Source organism: Psammomys obesus, unplaced genomic scaffold, assembly GCF_907164565.1.
Source record: "Psammomys obesus unplaced genomic scaffold, mPsaObe1.curated_primary_1811, whole genome shotgun sequence".
NCBI classification, from domain to species: Eukaryota; Metazoa; Chordata; class Mammalia; order Rodentia; family Muridae; genus Psammomys; species Psammomys obesus.
In genome coordinates this window covers 1190975-1209147 of record NW_026596069.1, presented here as the reverse complement: position 1 = coordinate 1209147, position 18173 = coordinate 1190975, and the positions used below count along the sequence as shown (strand labels likewise).

At 35.2% G+C, this 18173-nt stretch overlaps 1 protein-coding gene across 6 annotated transcripts in view; it reads left to right on the top strand.

Moving 5' to 3' along the window:
* Nucleotides 1-18173, top strand: part of Matr3 (matrin 3) — a 40251-nt gene that overhangs the window by 21018 nt on the left and 1060 nt on the right. For all 6 annotated transcript variants that reach the window (XM_055625639.1, XM_055625638.1, XM_055625640.1 and 3 more), the window contains 12 exons: nucleotides 4531-4592; nucleotides 5359-5400; nucleotides 5864-5976; nucleotides 6222-6274; nucleotides 8767-8892; nucleotides 9177-9302; nucleotides 9500-9667; nucleotides 10369-10500; nucleotides 11752-11795; nucleotides 12214-12583; nucleotides 14898-15120; nucleotides 15599-15720. In XM_055625639.1, coding sequence (XP_055481614.1) covers nucleotides 4531-4592; nucleotides 5359-5400; nucleotides 5864-5976; nucleotides 6222-6274; nucleotides 8767-8892; nucleotides 9177-9302; nucleotides 9500-9667; nucleotides 10369-10500; nucleotides 11752-11795; nucleotides 12214-12583; nucleotides 14898-15120; nucleotides 15599-15720 — 1581 coding nt within the window. The remainder of the gene's footprint in view (nucleotides 1-4530; nucleotides 4593-5358; nucleotides 5401-5863; nucleotides 5977-6221; nucleotides 6275-8766; nucleotides 8893-9176; nucleotides 9303-9499; nucleotides 9668-10368; nucleotides 10501-11751; nucleotides 11796-12213; nucleotides 12584-14897; nucleotides 15121-15598; nucleotides 15721-18173) is intronic.

Sequence of the window (18173 nt, the reverse complement as noted above, 5' to 3'; positions counted from 1 at the left end):
TATTTTAGATTAGTTCATTCTTCCTTTTTTTAATTTCCCTTTAACACAAACTCTCATACTATGACTGAAATTTTTCATCATTTTTTTCTCCGTTTCCACAACTTCCTTAAACATACTTCAAAGTTCACTTTTTATTATCCCATATTTATTGCATCTGTCCCTTTAGAGACTCTGATGAATCATTGACTACAGTATCCTGCTCTGTGTTCCTTGTTTAAAAAAAATCTTTTCTGACTTAGGCTTATTGTACTTCTAGTATAGTTATTTGTGGGGGAAAAAAGCAAAACAAAACTCTCCTTTATCATATCTGGCAAAATGGAAACCTTTTCAAAATGTCTTTTTAAATATGTTGACCTTCTCTTTCAACTTTTTCAGTGTTACTCATTCTCAAGAGGGATTTTTAAATTCTATTTTTCAGTATATATTGCAGTTGACTTAAAGTCAATGATGCAGCACCCCACTCACTAGCTTAATTTGTGGTCTATGACCATCCATTTTTCCCCCCATGTGCTTTTGTAGTAACTGACCTAACTGGAATAAGTGCTACTATGAATTGATTTAATGGTTACTGTTACAGGGTTTTTCTTTACAGCAACATCTGGGACATTTTCTTTTCATATCACTTTCTTTTAACTTCATTTTTTTTTTTTTTAGTGTTTTTTTTAATCCATTAAACCCTGTTGTTAAATTTTTTATGTTTTATTGTTTTTTCTGTGATAGATCTCAGCATTTTTATCTTTTAATCTGTATCAGATAAATTAACATAAATGCCAAATTTAGATTTGTAGATTTTTTTTATTTAAAAAATAGAGCCGCTGGGTGTGGTGGCTCGAGCCTGTAATCCCAGCACTAGAGAGACAGAGGCAGGTGGATTTCAAGGCCAGCCTGATCTATATAATAAATTTCAGGCCAGCAAGAGCTACATGGTGAGACCCTGTCTCAACAAAAAAAATAGAACCTGGAGCTCAAGAGTCAGAAAATCTTATTTGTTAGACATTTTTACTTTTGCCAATTTTTTTAGATGTGCTAACTATGCCCTCGAATATTTTAGCTTTTTTTTCTGTACTAAACTTTTAGTCTAGTGCAAATTATTGCAATGAAAAAGGTCCATTAAATTTGATTGACATCTTTGTTAGTTCTTTACCTCTTTTCCAAGAAATAAAGCAGAAATTACATGACTGGTGTTCTCAGAAATCCCTAATCAAGGGAGTTACAGTGATCAAATGAAAGTGATCTTAAAGAACTGTGAATCTTTGTTGGATGAAAGGAACACAAAAAGGAACCATAAGAGGATTTGTCAGATAAAAGTTTCTATTTTGTATAAGATTATTATTTTTTTCTCCAAATTTTACGACTTTCTAGTTCCCAAGGAAGGCTAATGACTTAAATTGAAATACTTGTTGACACTTTGGATTGAACAATGTTTTTAGCCTATAAAAATGCTTGGGTTCTAGTTAGTTTGCATATTTTTCAAAATAATTAGGTATATTTAACACTTACTTTAGAGGACTTTTGCTTAACCATTGGATTTATAAAATTGGTGTTTGTAGGTTAGACCAATTTGGAACAAGTTTAAGCACATGAGTTTCTTAGTGTTTTACAGTTGCTTCAACTTAGCTAATGTTTTCTGTGTATCTGCTTCATTAAAAAAACAATTATTTACTTCAGCAATAAACTGTTAACTGATAAAGATAAAACTTATAAAAAAATTCTGTGCTGGACACAGACGATGAAAAAAACTAAGTATCCTGCTCTCCGGTATCACTGCATAACTTGGAAAATCTGTTGTTTTCACTTAATGGTAATGTTAAATTGCCTACATTTTACAAAGTTCAAGTGAAAAGAATGATGTAACGTGTTATGATGGAGTGCCTTCATTTTATTTTTTTTAGGTAATTTTTAAGTAACAGTCTTTTCTTATTTCAAGGTCATTTAAAAACATTTAAGTAGCATATCTATACAATCTCAAGACTTCTTTCAAGTTCCTTTCACTTGAAGAAAATTGCCCACTGCACCTTTTTTAATCATAATCATTTGAGTTTCTATTTTTTCCTTTTAGTATTACTTAGGTCTTTAAAATGCATTCTATTTTGCCACTTCGGAAATGCTTCCAGAATGATTAGTATAAAACTTAAATATCTCGGGGCTGGAGAGATGGCTCAGTGGTTAAGAGCACTATTCTGCTCTTCCAAAGGACTCAGGTTCAATTCCCAGCACCCACATGGCAGCTCACAACTGTTTGTAATGCCCATTCCAAGGGATCTGACACCTTCACACTAATGCACATAAAGTAAATAAATAATAAATAAATTTAAATGTTAAAAAAAAAAAGTTTACCGATCTCAAAAGAGCATGGTGCCATGCACCGGTCTTTCATCTCAGTACTCAAAGAGGCCGTCTATGACCCTGCCTCAGAAAGTTAAAAAAAAAAAAAAAAAAAAGATACCCGAATGTGAGTATAGTGTAGTTTTTTCACTAAACTTGTGAATTCAAAAAGTGAATCCCTGTTCTTTATCTCATGTAGGAATTAGGTTAGAATTGAGTCAAGAAAGATGCAAAGTTTTGATTTTAAAAAAAAACAAACCTGCAGGATTCTTAGTCTTCATTTTAAACTAGACATTAAGAGATTAAGTATAGTGGAGCTGATTAATAATGGATGGGTTGGGAGGTGCACAACTGATTTTCTGATCTTGGCCTTCTTTCTACTACTTGAAAGACCAGCCATATTTTTACCATAAACTTGAAACTTAAGGACATGGGGGATTGGGTTATTTTCAGCTCTGTGTCCTTTCCATTTCCCATAAATTCAGAAGCATGCTTTCCCTAAAACATTGCTTATTAAGGATAGATACTTGTATCTGAAGTTGTTCTGAAATTCTTTAGGTTGATGGTTTCATTTAGTCCCTTTTCTGAATTTTGTGACTTTATCCATGGTGCTTCTTGCTTACAGCCATTTTTAAAATGGCTTCTAATAATGGTCTGTTGTGTTGCAAGTAGAAACGTTAGCTCATCTGTCTGTATAACAGGTATAGAAATTGCTCAAGTTCCTATTAGCTATTGCTTTTGAGAGACAATCTAGTTGTTACAGATACTAAGAATAGTAGTTGATAGCACCTCACATTCTAATTACTATTTGGTTTGGCTATGTTCCATTTCAGTTCTTTCACAGGGTTTTAGTTAACTTTTTTTAGAGCACAAAACATGAAGACTGTTATAAGTAAAACTTTAGGAATTAGTATCCAATTTATAAAGTGCTATTTTGAGTCTTCATAAAAGGCAAATTGTATGATTTAATGCTCTATTTTCCTTTAAAAGAAACTCTCTAATCCCCCTGTTTGAAAAAATACATTGCATGATTTATATTCTATTTTCAAGAAGAATGGATATTTAGAAATTGCCTGATTTGTGGGAATTTGTGAAAAATCAAAACTACTTATTAAAAAATTAGATTTTTAAAACAGTCCAGTATAGATAACTTCGTGTGCTTGGCAGTTGTTCTGATAGTTTGTCTACCTTTATTAATTAATTTGGTTTTTTGACCACCTTAGGAGACTTCTATTGTAATGAATTTAAATAATGTAGACTTAGATCATATCTAGTTATATTGTAATTTAGGAAATAAACTAAGGCATTTTGGCAGCAAAACCTACCTTTCTTGGCTCTTACTGTTGGATAAAAGGTTAACTGGATTTTTTTTATTCCTAGAGAAAAGACAATTAAATCAAATAAACTTAGTTTGCCTTGAATTTTAAAATAAATCACAAAGAAGAAAATATTGATAGTGTTTCCCTCAAATTTTGGGAAAGGCACTCCTTAAAATTGATTCTATTTTAGGGAAACATGGGAACTTAATTTTTGATAAATGCGGAACATTTCTTAGATAAGCCATTTCCATTAAATCATGTTGGCCTTTTTTGACAGTACTTTTGTTGTTGATGGTGATGATGATGGGGTAGTTGTTTTTTTGGAGGGTTGGGGATTTTTGTTTGTTTGGTTGGTTTTATGTTTGTTTAGGTTTTTGTTTTGATTTTGCTGTAGTAGAAAGTATGCTATACTTGGAATTTGCCTAAAGGTTAGGTGAAAATAAAGATTCTACTTTAAACTAATTATTCATACACCATTTTCTAGAAGTCTAGGTATGTGGCTATTTGGACATGCAGAATATTATAAAATTATAAAATATCAGCTCCAATAACAATGGATACTTGAGTTTGGTCCACAGCAGTTACTGTGTTCAGCTGACCTCAAGTTCCATTGTTCATGATCTTTCTTAGCTACATCTTTTCAATGTGAGGTCTCAATTATTATGTTGACCAAGTTAATCCAGTTTTTCCAAGAATGTGCATAGAGTATTTGAGGGCAGGATCAAGCTTTAAAGACTCAGGAATGATTTTAACATAAACCACTGTGATTTAATGAAATCAGGAAGTATTTGTACAACCTGATACTGCATACATATTAATTTAATGGTTCATATAAAATATTTTAGCTTTTAATTTTTGTTAATTCTACTAATTTACTTTGCTGCAGGAGTGGAGTCAACATATCAATGGAGCAAGTCACAGTCGTCGGTGCCAGCTTCTTCTTGAAATGTAGGAATTTGAAATACATATAAAGCATCCCTTATTGTGAATCAGAAACAGCCATTATTGGTTTGGGAAATAATCATCATTTATTTATATATATATGGTGTTACTGTCACATTTGATAATGTCTGATAATATTTAATTACAGATAAACTAAAATTGTCTTAATGAACAATAAGGTATTTTGTTACTTGCTTTTTAATTTCTAGGATAAATGCACACATTAGACTGTTAATCAAAGAAATTCAGTAGTATTAATGAAAAGATAGCACTTTGATAATAGCTAATGCTATAGAACAAAAAATATGGAGTAGCAGTTGAAATTACTAGAAACCAAGTGAAGTCCATGAAAAGCTTTTGACATACATGGCTTTAGTTCTGAATTTAGAAACTGCCCACTATAGCACATATTACCCATACCTACCTAACTCGTTTGAGGCTGTCCGTCCTTTCCGGGACAACAGCTTAACTCTGCTCTTACACCTAATATCAGGGAAGGAAACTTTTATGTATCTATATCCATTCTTTGTGCAGCACTTTCCCTGCTTACAGCTTAACAAATAAGGGAACATTTCAACATGCATTCATTTACAAGTACTGTAGGTTCATTCCAAGTCATTTGGTATGTGAAGATCTTTTTGAAATATCTCATGCTTTTGACATGTAGATTCTCAGATAACTTTACTAATCATCTCTGTTTTAGAGGCTTAAAGAGGCTACTTTCTGAGAAGAACCATTTTATTTTAAAATTAATTTTCTGATCTTTTTAAAGCTACCCAGAATGGAATCCTGACAATGATACTGGACACACAATGTAAGTTAAAATTTTTTAGGCATTGTTTATAAAGGAGATCAATGTGAGGAATCCAGGTTTAACTTTCAATGTTTTGTAAAAATATTTTCTATATTTCTTCACCAGTAAGAATTTGATTTTGGGCTGGAGAGATAGCTCAGAGGTTAAGGACTTTTACTGTCCTTCCAAAGGTCCTGAGTTCAATTCCCAGCAACCACATGGTGGTTCAAAACCATCTATAGTAAGATCTGGTGTGCAGGCAGAATGTTGTATAAATAATAAATAAATCTTTAAAAAACAAAAAATTTTATTTTTTGTAAGTACAGTATAAGGAAGTTTCAGAAAATAATGTAATTTTTCTTTTCACTTTTCACATTTTCTACTTTCTTTACAAATATTTCTAAAGTTTAAAATGTTATTAAGAGTTACTTCATTTCTGATTAATCTCTTTGTTGTGTTTTACTTATTTTGTTCTTATTCCTAGGGGTGATCCATTCATGCTGCAGCAGTCTACAAACCCAGCACCAGGAATTCTGGGACCTCCACCTCCTTCGTTTCACCTTGGAGGACCAGCGGTTGGACCAAGAGGAAATCTGGGTGATTATATAAAATTCATACTGACTTTTCTATAAACTTATAACTGTTTTTAATGTAAATGGTTGTATAAGAGTGTTCCTTGAAAAGTTCTTTTAAAGTAACATAGCATGAAAGGCAATCACTTCTAAATGTCTTTCCCTTTGTATTTGAAAGAAGTCCATTTTTTAAAATTAAGCTACTTTGCATTTTAAAGGAAATAATTTTATTGTGAATTTTTAAAAATTTTTTCTTTTCCTTCTACACAGGTGCTGGTAATGGGAACCTACAGGGACCAAGACACATGCAAAAAGGCAGAGTGGTCCGTAATACAGCTATTACTTTTATTATAGTTGCTGTTGGGAGAATGTGATTCCATTTAAATGCTTATCAACTGAATATTTTTGGGAGCCTGGGGGAATTTCAAGACAGGGTTTCTCTGTTGCAGTGTCTATTGTAGACCAGCCCTCAAATTCAGGGATAGGCCTGCTTCTGCCTCCAAGTACTAGGATTAAAGGCATGTACCACCATGTCTGACTGCTTATTAATTTAATTAATCACAGTGCTTGTAACAGGATGGGTATTTTAATTTGGAAACTATTATGTTTGCTGGGTATGATGGCAGTGCACTTAATCCCAGCATTCAAGAGACAAGGGCGGGCAGATCTCTTTGAGTTTGAGGCCAGCCAAGGGCTATGTAATGAGACCTCATCTGTTTTTGTTTTTTTTGTTTTGTTTTGTTTTTAAGATCTATTTGTTTGTTGTTTATACAATGTTCTCTCTGCATGTACACCTGCATATCAAAAGAGGGTACCATATCTGCTCATTATAGATGGTTGTAAGCCACCATGTGGTTGCTGGGAATTGAACTCAGGACCTCTGGAAGAACAGTAATAAGTCCTTAACCTCTGAGCCATCTCTCCAGCGCCATGAGACCTCGTCTTTAAAAACCAAAGAAAACAAACCAAAAGAAAATGTTTTTTGTTTTTCACGAGGCAGAGGCAGACAGATCTCAGAAATGGAAGTCATTCTGATGTGCAGAGAGTTTCAGGACAGCCGAGGCAGTTACAAAATCCTGTCTCAAAAAGAAATAGTACATATTTTTAAGCTGTTAGGCTTTTACGTGAATCTTAGGAGCTTCGATAGCCAGTTGTGTGTATAGTTTTCATTAACAGAATCCGGATTGGAAAAATGGTTCAACAGCAGCAACAACTGAGTGAATCCCAGGGCCCACTTGGTGGAAGTGAAGAACCAGGACCTACAAATTACTCTCTATCCTCCACACTAACAGCATAGCATGTAAATGCCCACGCATATGCTATGCACATGTAATTTTTAAGACTGTGATAAGGGCAGGCATTGGTGTCAACTGCCTTTAATCCCGTCAGAGGCTGGTGGGTCTCTGAATTCAAGGCAATCCTGGTTTACAGAGCAAATTCCAGGACAGTCAGGGCTATATAGAAAACCTCTCTCTAAACACACACATACAAAAAGGGAAGAAGAGGAAGAAAAAGAAAGTAATGAGGATCAGTAAACTGATTTTGAAACTTGACAATAACTACTTTTTGATTTATTGAATTATTTATTCCAGTCCTGGCATGGTGGCACAAAGCTTTAATCTCTGCACTCAGGAGGCAGAGGCAGTTTTGATCTCTGAATTCAAGGCTAACCTGGTCTACATAGTGAGTTTTGGGGTCAGCCAAAACATGGGCTACATGTGAGATCCTGTCTCAGAGAAAATTAATGAATTTATTCCAATAAGATTTAATATGCTGTGTAGCTTTAAATTTTCTTTATTAAGTAAGAACTTTTTCAGGTTGGTTATAGAAGAAAAGTTAATGGGCAGCCAGGTGTAGTAGCACATACCTTTAATTCCAGCACTCTAGGAGGCTTTCCTGTTGAGTCTAGGGCAGCCAAGGCTACACAGAGAAACCCTGTCTTGAAAGCAAAATAATAGTAATAATAACGCATAATATTTTTGACAAACTTTTTTTTTTTTTTTTGTACTGGGAATCAAACTCAAGGCCTTGGGTATGTTAGGCCAAGTACTTAGTACTTCACTACAGTTTTTGTTTGTTTTGTTTTGGATTGAGTTGCTTAGGCAGGCCTTACACTGTTGTTCATGTGGTCTGCCTCCAATGTAGCTCTACCACCAGATCCAGCTTTTTTTTTTTTTTTTTAACAGAACATTTTGGTTGTAGCTGGGTGTGATTGTACATACCTTTATTAATTCCAGCACTGAAATCAGAGGCCTGAGTTCAAGGCTAGCCTTGTCTACAAAGTGAGTTTGAGGACAGGCAGGGCTGTGGAAGCCTTGTCTCAAAAAACAAACAAGAGCAATGTTTTTATTGTGTTTTTTCCTTCCTCACGTACCCAAATTGATGTTTGTGTTCTCTCTCTCTCACTCTCCCTCCCTTACACACACAAGTACACATGTGCGCATAAAATCAAAGTAGATAAAAGACTAATAGGGGCAAAGATAGCTCAGCAGTTAGTACCACATACTGCCCTTGGAGGTGACCCAAGTTTGTTTGCCAACTCCCGTGTTGTGTAGTTTGCAATGATTTATGATTCCAGCTCCAAGGAATCTAACCCTCTTTTGTCCTCCACAGGCACTCAAGTGGGAATATCCATACATATAATAAAAAACAAATTTATGTGAAAGTTGTATGTGTACAAATTAATGCTAGGTGTTAACCCATGGCGTTATGCTTACCATATGCTAAGTATATATAATGCCTCTTAAGTACATATGTAACTCTCAGTATGTTTTTAAAAGGATTTTTATTGACTTTATCTGTCCAAAATATGTAGGAAACCAGCCGAGTTGTTCACATTATGGATTTTCAGCGAGGAAAAAACTTGAGATACCAACTGTTACAACTGGTAGAACCATTTGGAGTCATTTCAAATCATCTGATTTTAAATAAAATTAATGAGGTATGTGTTGGACATCAGTTTTTCATACCATTCATCTATTGATGAAATTGAATGGTGTATTATGGAGAGTTCCATGTAATTTTAAATCATTTTGAAATATCAGAGGAAAAGATCTTAATACTAAATAGAGTTTTAGTAGATGCGTGGTTTGTTGTTCTTGAGTACAATATCAGTTTGACAAGTGGTCTTTTATTGAAGTTGCTTTCTATAAAATGATTAAATACACTAACAAAGTTATGAAAATTGGGTAACATTTTTAGGAATTTCTTTCTCTGTAATTTCAGGCATTTATTGAAATGGCAACCACAGAAGATGCTCAGGCTGCCGTGGACTATTATACAACTACACCAGCGTTAGTATTTGGCAAGCCAGTGAGGGTTCATTTATCCCAGAAGTATAAGAGAATAAAGGTAGTGGCCTTTAATTTCTCTTTCCTCTAGATTATATGAAATCAGCTTAATAAATACTATTTAATGTGTTTCCTTGGTTAATTAAAATTAGGCTGTTGATAAATACAGCATGTCTGTCAACCTTTTATTTGCTTTTTAATTATTTTTTTAAATGTCCTTTTCTTTCTTTCTCTCTCTCTTTTTTTTTTTTTCTTAAGAAACCTGAAGGAAAACCAGATCAGAAGTTTGATCAAAAGCAAGAACTTGGACGTGTGATCCATCTCAGCAATTTACCTCATTCTGGCTATTCTGACAGTGCTGTCCTCAAGCTTGCTGAGCCTTATGGGAAAATAAAGAATTACATATTGATGAGGATGAAAAGTCAGGTAATACACATTCATAAGATTTTAAAAGTAATTTTTAATATGCTTTAAGACAGTTTGGTTTACTGGGAGTAGGTGTCAGTAGTAGAAATGCATTAGTTTGTAGGTTGAATCATTAACATACGCAATTTTAAATTTTTTTAGTTCGTGGTCACGCCTTAAAGTTTTGAAAAGTACAAAGTGGAAAGTAAAGTTTTTTTCTCTTGTCATATAGTAGAAACATAATCTGCTTTTAGAGTTTTCTTCTTACAGATCTGATATATATGTAGACACCCAGCTTTCCAGAGTTGGGTAGTAATTATAGGCTTTGTTTTGTTTTGTAAGCTTTGCTAAATATGTCTTGGTGTCCTAAAATTTAATATGTAGCCCAGTTTGCCCTTGAGCGAATCACTTTCTTTTGGCCTCTATAGTGCCAGACTTAAAAACATGAGTCACCACAACCAGCTTTTCAGAATTAGCAGTTTTATTCACTTTACTCATTTTGGAAATTTTATATAAAGGATTCAGAGAACAGGAGATGTAGCTCAGAAGTACAAGGCTTGGGGTGCAATCCCCAGATTCATTCAGGAGAGTATTGGAGTGTTTTTTTTTGTTTGTTTGTTTGTGTTGTTTTGTAATGGTTTCATGATGTAGAATAAAATGGTTTTAGTTCATTTTCATGAAAAGTAATGTCATTGTATGTTTCTCTCCCTCCGTCTCTCCAGGCCTTCATTGAGATGGAAACCAGAGAAGATGCAATGGCAATGGTTGACCATTGTCTAAAGAAGGCACTTTGGTTTCAAGGGAGATGTGTTAAAGTTGACTTGTCTGAAAAATATAAGAAACTGGTGCTGCGGGTATGTAGTGCTTAATAGTTTGGATCTCTTAGGGGACAAGGTCTAACTATGTAACCCAGTCTGCCTTAAGCTGCTGGGTTCAACTGATCTTACTGTTTCTGCTTCTTAAACAGCTAAGGTGATAAATCCATATGCCTGGCAAAAGCCACAAAAATGTTTTCTCTCCCCCTTTTGGGGAGGAGAGGGAGAGGATAGACAGAGTTTTGCCAAGAACCTTAGCTAGGCCTTACTGTAAGTCAGCCCCCCCCCCCCCCCCCTTGGGTGCTAAAATTAACAGGTGTGTACTGCCATCCTTTTTGCATTTATTTTTGGATGTGTGAGTGCCACTGTGCACATATAGTTATTAGGCTTTGGGGTCAGCCACCAGTACCAACTGAGCAATCTCATTTTGCATACTAAATACAAGATTTGGGGCTTGAGGCGACTCAGCTATTAAAAAACACTTGTTGTCCTTCAAGAGGATTGGGTTCCCAGTGCCCAACTCAAGTGCTTTACAATTGCCTGTAACTCAGGGTTAGGTATGCAGCAACCTTTCTGGTCTCTGAGTCCCTGGACTTAATTGGCATGCAGTCACACAGACAGGTAGACACACATAAAAACAAATCTTAAAGTTTGGAAATGTGACTTAGTTAAGAGTACTTGCTGTTCTTGCAAGAACCCAGGTTTAGCTCCATCCCCTACATGACTCACAACCAATTGCAACTCCTTTTTTAGGATCTGACCCTGTATCTGTGGACATCAAGCATGCTTGCACTGCACTAAATACATTCAGACAAAACCCTTATAAAATACAACCCATATTAAATGAAAAAAATCTGTCCCTGTCTCCTAACATTTGGGAGGCAGAGGCAGGTAGCTCTCCAAGTTCCAAGACAGTCAGAACTCAAAAAAAAAAAAAAAAAAAAAAAAATGAGATCCTGCCTCAAAAAAAAAGAAGTTGCTGTTTTTTGTTTGTTTTTTCTTTTTTAATCTTAAAAAGAACCTTTTTTTTTTTTCCAGTAGACAGGTTTTGTTTTATGAACAAATCTTCCAAAGTTTATTAGTACAGTTATATCACCAAAATGTTTTATTGCCTGTTTCCATGTTTTAGTGGTTGAGATGAAATTTTAAACTCTAGGCAGATTTTCTTGGTTATGGTTGTACACAGTGATTATATAAAGGAGAGTTGTAGATTGTCACTTGATTGATTATATAGTCTACAAATTAGTAAATTTTAATGTATTTAACTTATGAAATTTTTTTATCTTTCAGATTCCTAACAGAGGAATTGACTTACTGAAGAAAGATAAATCCCGGTAATTTAATTTCACATGCTATTATGTAATTACTAGTCTTTGCGATGACAAAGTATCTGAACAAAGCAATGTTAGGAAAGAACAGTATTTTTGGCTGGAAGTTAAAAAATACAGTCCATCATAGAAAGGATGTAGTGGCAGTAAGAGATGGAAGAAATTAATCACAAACTTTGCATCAGTGGTCAGGAAGTAAAGAAAGAGAAATGCTTCTATTCACCTTACCTGTCTTTTTTATTCAGTCAGAAACCCAGGCAGTCCATGAAATGGTACCACCCACATTCAGGGTGGATCTTCCTTATCTCAGCTGACATGGCTTAGACAGATATTACCAAATTGGAATCAGTATTAACCTTGTAAGCTGACAATTGGTTTTTATTTTTCAACTTGGCAAACAAAATGTGCCTCTGACTCATTTTAGGAAAAGATCCTATTCTCCAGATGGGAAAGAATCCCCAAGTGATAAGAAGTCTAAAACTGATGGTGCTCAGAAGACTGAGAGTCCAGCTGAGGGTAAAGAACAAGAAGACAAGTCAGGTGAAGATGGGGAGAAGGACACCAAGGACGACCAGACAGAACAAGAGCCCAATATGCTTCTTGAGTCTGAAGATGAGCTGCTTGTCGATGAGGAAGAGGCTGCAGCACTCCTAGAAAGTGGTAGTTCAGTGGGCGATGAGACCGATCTTGCTAATTTAGGGGATGTATCTTCTGATGGGAAAAAGGAGCCTTCAGATAAAGCTGTGAAAAAAGATGCAAGTGCTTCATCAACATCTAAGAAAAAACTTAAAAAGGTAAATTTTTATAGTAATGTTTTAATAAGAACCAGGTCAAATCAATTTTTTCTCACGGTATTTTTCCCCTCCTCAAGCAGGGTCAGATATGCATTTAAATCTAGGAGGGAGGCGGAGGCAGTCAGATCCCTCTGAATTCCAAGACAGACAGACAGACAGAGGATACATAAAGAGATTCTGCCTTATTTATTTGTTTGTTTGTTTATTTATGGGCAGAAATGTTTCTGAAGGCTGGAGAGCTCTGTCAGCAGTCCAGTTCTTCCAGTGCACCCAGATTCAGTTCCCATCACCAATACCTGGTAGCTTAAAGTAGTCTTTAACTTCAGTTTGAGGAGATCTGATTCCCTCTTCTAGCCCTTCAGGTACCTGCATGTACATTATACACAGAAACTCGTATATATAACCTATACACATCAAAACAAAACTTAGTAATAAGTCCAGCCATCCCCAGACAGGGTTTCTCTCTTGTAGCCCTGGCTGTCCCAGAACTTGAACTGTAGCCTAGACTGTCTTTAAACTCAGATCTGCCTGCCTCTACCTCCCTAGTAGATAAAAGGTATGAGCCACTACCACCCAGAATGAACTCTTGAGTTTTGTGAATGCTAAGCAAACACTTTACTAAGCAATATCTCCAGCTTTCATTTTCAAATGAAATTCCCTTAAAAGTCATTAAAGTATCTAAACTTCCTGGCTAGTGGTGGTACACACCTTTAATCCCTCATCAGAGACAGACAGCCAGGTTTCAGTTACACAGAGAAACCTCCTTCAAAAGTCAAAGCAAAACAAATCTGTTTGTTTTAATAATGCTAAGCATAGTGAACCTTGGACCTGACAAGTTTTTTTGTTTGTGGTTTTGTTGTTTGTTTTTTTCCTTCCATCACCAGACAGGATTGTTTTTTGTTTTGTTTTCTCTGTGTAGCCTTGGCTGTCCTGTCCTGGCTTTGTAGACCAGGTTGGCCTTGAACTCATCTGCCTCTGCCTTCCTGAGGGCCAGGGAAGGTTCACAGGTGTGCGTGTACACCTTCGGGCACCAGATCTCAGTATAGATTGAGCCACCATGTGGTTACTGGGAATTGAACTCAGGAACTTTTGAAGAGCAGCCAGTGGTCTTCACCTCTGAGCCATCTCTCCACCCTGTGCCTGACAGGTCTTAAGCAGACTTTCTACCACTGAGTCTCACCCTCAGTAAAATACATTTATTTTGCTATTTAACATTTTTGTGAATTGTGGGCTTTTTTTTTTTTTTTTTTTTAATGATTTTTATTTTATGAACATTGGGGGTTTTACTGCACATCTGTTTGTATGAGGGTGGCAGAGCCCTTGGAAACTAGAGTTACAGAGAGCTGCCATGTGAGTGCTAGAAATTGAACCCATGTCCTCTGTAAGAGCAGTGACGGCTCAGCACTGAGCCATCTCATGGCCAAATATTCCTTTTTTTTTTTTTTTTTTTTTAATTAGGCTTTTTGCTTGATGAAATGGGTATTAGTGGGTGTCATGTTGTTGAAGCTTGTTGGATTTTTTTCTTTGGTTTATTTATTTGGTTTCTTTTATGTTAGAGGTCAAACTAATGGTAGCATATTAAAAGACAAAATTTCATCACTGAGCAACAGCCCTTTAAAAATAAAAGGAATCAAGAAAAGCAGTGTTCTGTCAGTTGTGGTGGCATGCTTTTAATCTCAGCACTCAGGGAGGCAGAGGCAGGCAGATTGCTGTGAGTTGAGGTCTACAAAGCGAGTCCAGGACAGCAGAGCTACACAGAGATTCCCTGTCTCGGAAAGAAAAAGAAAAGCTGAGTTCTCTTCTGAAGACATTAGTGAGTCTAGCAGAAAAATTATTTTCTTTCATAAGTAATGCATTTATTCTTAGGGATTTATGGTGCTGAGGATTGATCCTAGGCTTTATACATGCTAGAAAAGTACCTCTGCATCATCTGTGAACTGCATTATTAACCCAAGAAAAGGTTCTTTTGAGATAATGAATACAAAGGCAGCTGGCATGACAATGAAGGGAAGTTGAGAGATGGCGATCTCTAGTTTGGACCAGGACTGTATACTTAGAAGAGCCTGTCTCAAGAAAAAAAAAAAAAAAAAAAAGACAAACACACTCTCCTTTTCCCTTCAAGTAAAACAGATTGAAGGGATGCTGCAGAGTAATTATTACAGAGTAAATTTGTCTTAACAGCATTGTTTCCCAGGGAGTATGGAAAGTTTTGTCACTATAGATGGGGTTGGTGATGAAGAAGATTACCTACTTCTGAAATCAAGCATGAGTTTTTAAACAAGTTGATAGAAATGTTTGTTTTGTTGAAATTAAGGTGGACAAGATCGAGGAACTTGATCAAGAAAATGAAGCTGCATTGGAAAATGGGATTAAAAATGAGGAAAATGCAGAACCAGGTGCTGAGTCTGCTGAGAATGCTGATGATCCGAACAAAGACACAAGTGAGAATGCAGATGGCCAAAATGATGAAAACAAGGAGGACTATACAATTCCAGATGAGTATAGAATTGGACCATATCAACCTAATGTTCCTGTTGGTGAGCTTTAGACATTCTTCTTCCCCCTTTCTGTTTTTCCCAACAAATTTATTAAAATAGATTTTAAACTTGATGTTATATAAGTTTTGGTAGTATGTAAAGTTCTATCCCCTTGTGTATTAATTTGTAATTTTCACTGACATATTGCTCTATTTTTCTCTTCTGTATGTCTCCTAATTTTGTGTTATGTTACCATTCCACTATGTTCTCTCCTCATAATGATTTCCAAAATTACACATTGCTTCTTGTTTTGTGTTTGTTATATTCTTGTCTTTCATTTTTAAGAGTGCAGATAGGTGGGACCTTATACATCAGTTAAATAAAAAAGAGTATTGTAATTATTGTTCATGTTTTTAGCTTAGGCCATTACTGGACTTAACAGATAATGTTGTCTGATTCACTGACAGGAAAAAGATTTGAGTCTACAAAGTAAAATTTAAGTTTACTTAATTTGTAAGAATGTATTTTGTGTTTCTAGGTATAGACTATGTGATACCTAAAACAGGGTTTTACTGTAAGCTGTGTTCACTCTTTTATACAAATGAAGAAGTTGCAAAGAATACTCATTGCAGCAGCCTTCCTCATTATCAGAAATTAAAGGTAAGGCTGGATATAAGAGGACATTTTGTGAAAACTAACATGATTTAAGTTACGGAAATAAATGAGATATATAAGTAAAATGTGTGTGTGTTTCTGGACCCAGCATAATGCTTTATCTCAAAGACATTTTTCAATAATTGCCTGGGCTTTAAGGAATTTAATGGTTCTATAAACTTTTGAGCCTCTTTTCATTGAAATAAAACCAGAATTAGTGGTGTACACCCATAATTCTTAGACCTGGGAGATAAAATCATGAGATCACAGCCATCCCTTTGCAATGTGGTGAATTGAGAAGAAATAAAATAGGTAATAATGTCATTTGAGTATTCTTAAACCAATTCTCAAATTTTAAGAATTTTAGAGATCAAACATAAAATGAAAAAATTAGGCATGGTGGTGATGCATGCCCTTAATCCCAGCAGAAGCAGTAGAAACTTGAGTTTGAGGCTAGCCAGGTCCAAGATATTTAGGGAATTTTGTCTCAAAAACAAGAAAAGAAAATTAAAAGCTTTTGAGTTTGTAGAGTACAGAGTCCCTGTTGTATTTCTTTATGTTAGAGCCTGGCTCTCCTTCCCTGGGCCATATTCATACTTTGAGATCTTTCTGTCTCAGCCTCCCAAAGGACTGGTGTTACAAGTGTGAGCCACCATTAAAGATTATTATTCCAATGCTACTTGTTGATGATGCTCTCACTTTTATAACCAACAGATTGTTATATCTGCATCACAGCCTAAGTGAATAAAGCACAACAGAAAGCAAGAATAATTCTTACTTTGTTTTTTAGTTAGGAGCCTCTTTAAGGCATGAATAGGTAATACAAGCAACCTTGAAAGTAATTCTTAACTCAATCATAGGATACTTTTTTACTTGTGTTGAAAAGTTGCTGCCTATTGAATATTCCTACCCTGACAGTCCAACAAAGTGCCAACAAAGGCTAGTAACAAATTTTAGTCAGAATGCTGATACACTTTTTTAAAAAGTGTGTAAAGGTATATTTGAGGGCTAGGGAGATAGCTCAGTGGTTAAACTCTTGCTGTAAAAGCAAGAGGACTGTTCGCCAGAACTCAAGTAAACTTCGAGTCGGGTGGCAGCTGGACTGTAATGCTAGATGTCAAAGGTTAGAGATGGAGCATGCTGGCTAGTGAAACCAGCTTTATCAGCAAGGTCTGGATTTGGTGAAGAGACCCTGCAGCAATAAATGAGGTTGAAGGGCAATCAAGGGAGATTCCTGATACGCAACCATGAACTTAAAAATAAAATTACCTCTGGGGAATAGAGATGTAGCTCAGTGGCAGAGCTCTTGGTAACATGTTTAAGATACTGGATTTGACTCAAAAAGAGAAAAGAAAAATTATTACTTCTGGGCTGTTTCATGGGGCCTTAGCCAAATCCGACCACTTCTAATCCCAAGTGTTTCAAACAAGAGAAACTCAACCTGATGAATAACATTCAGTTACCTCAGCACATTTTCTGTCTTGACTGGCTAATAGTAGCCTTGAATTTTAAAAAATAATTTTATCCCATGGTTATATCATTTTTGCTGTTTACAAGTATATCTTTGCAATTTATATGTTTCTTATGAATGTAAGAAAAAGGTGGTTACAATTTTTAGTGCTAACAATTTATTTTGGGAGGGGAATGAATATGGCTCCATTCAGGCTACAAATACACTGTTTGGATTTTAGGCTATGTGAAGTCAAAACCAGTGTTAACCTAGAAGGATATGCTTAATGACTAAGTATTTCCTTCTATTTTTACAGAAAAAGATGAATCAGATGCACTAAAAAGTCATTAAGCAGTTTATGTTGCTCATTTTGACACTTTTCTTAACTAGATGTTTTGTGGGGTTTTTTCCTTCTGTTTTTTGTTTGTTTGTTTGTTTGTTTTCGTTTTCTTTCTAAGGATATAATGGCTTTTAACCCTTTCATCAGTCTGCAATAACCAGCACTGATCTATTTTAACCGGAAGTAAAGAAACTGAAATGCTTTTTAAATATCTTTCATAGTTCCTTAATCTGTGTCTAGAAATTGTACATTAGAGATTATAGGTGGCAGGGGTCTCCAAGCTATACTCTGTAGCCTGGTCACCTCTGTTGTAAATAAAGTTTTATTATACAATCAATCATAGCCATGGTCTTTCAGATCTTGTCTATGGCACTTTTAGGTCATCGAAATTGTTATAGTAAAAATCTAGTCTAACTATTTCTTCCTATGTTAATCATGTTCTTAACATTTTCTCATTTCTAAAAGTTAGGGTTAATTGCACATTGAATATCCATTTTCCACATTTGCCATTTTTTTTTTATACTTTATTGTGTCCTGAGCCAGTTTAGTTTTGTACATTAAGATTAACTCATTCATAAAATATTGTAAGTCTCTAAACTTGGACTGAATATTTTATAATTAATATATACTAGGTGTTTCATAAGTTACTTAGTCCCTATAATTTTTTTT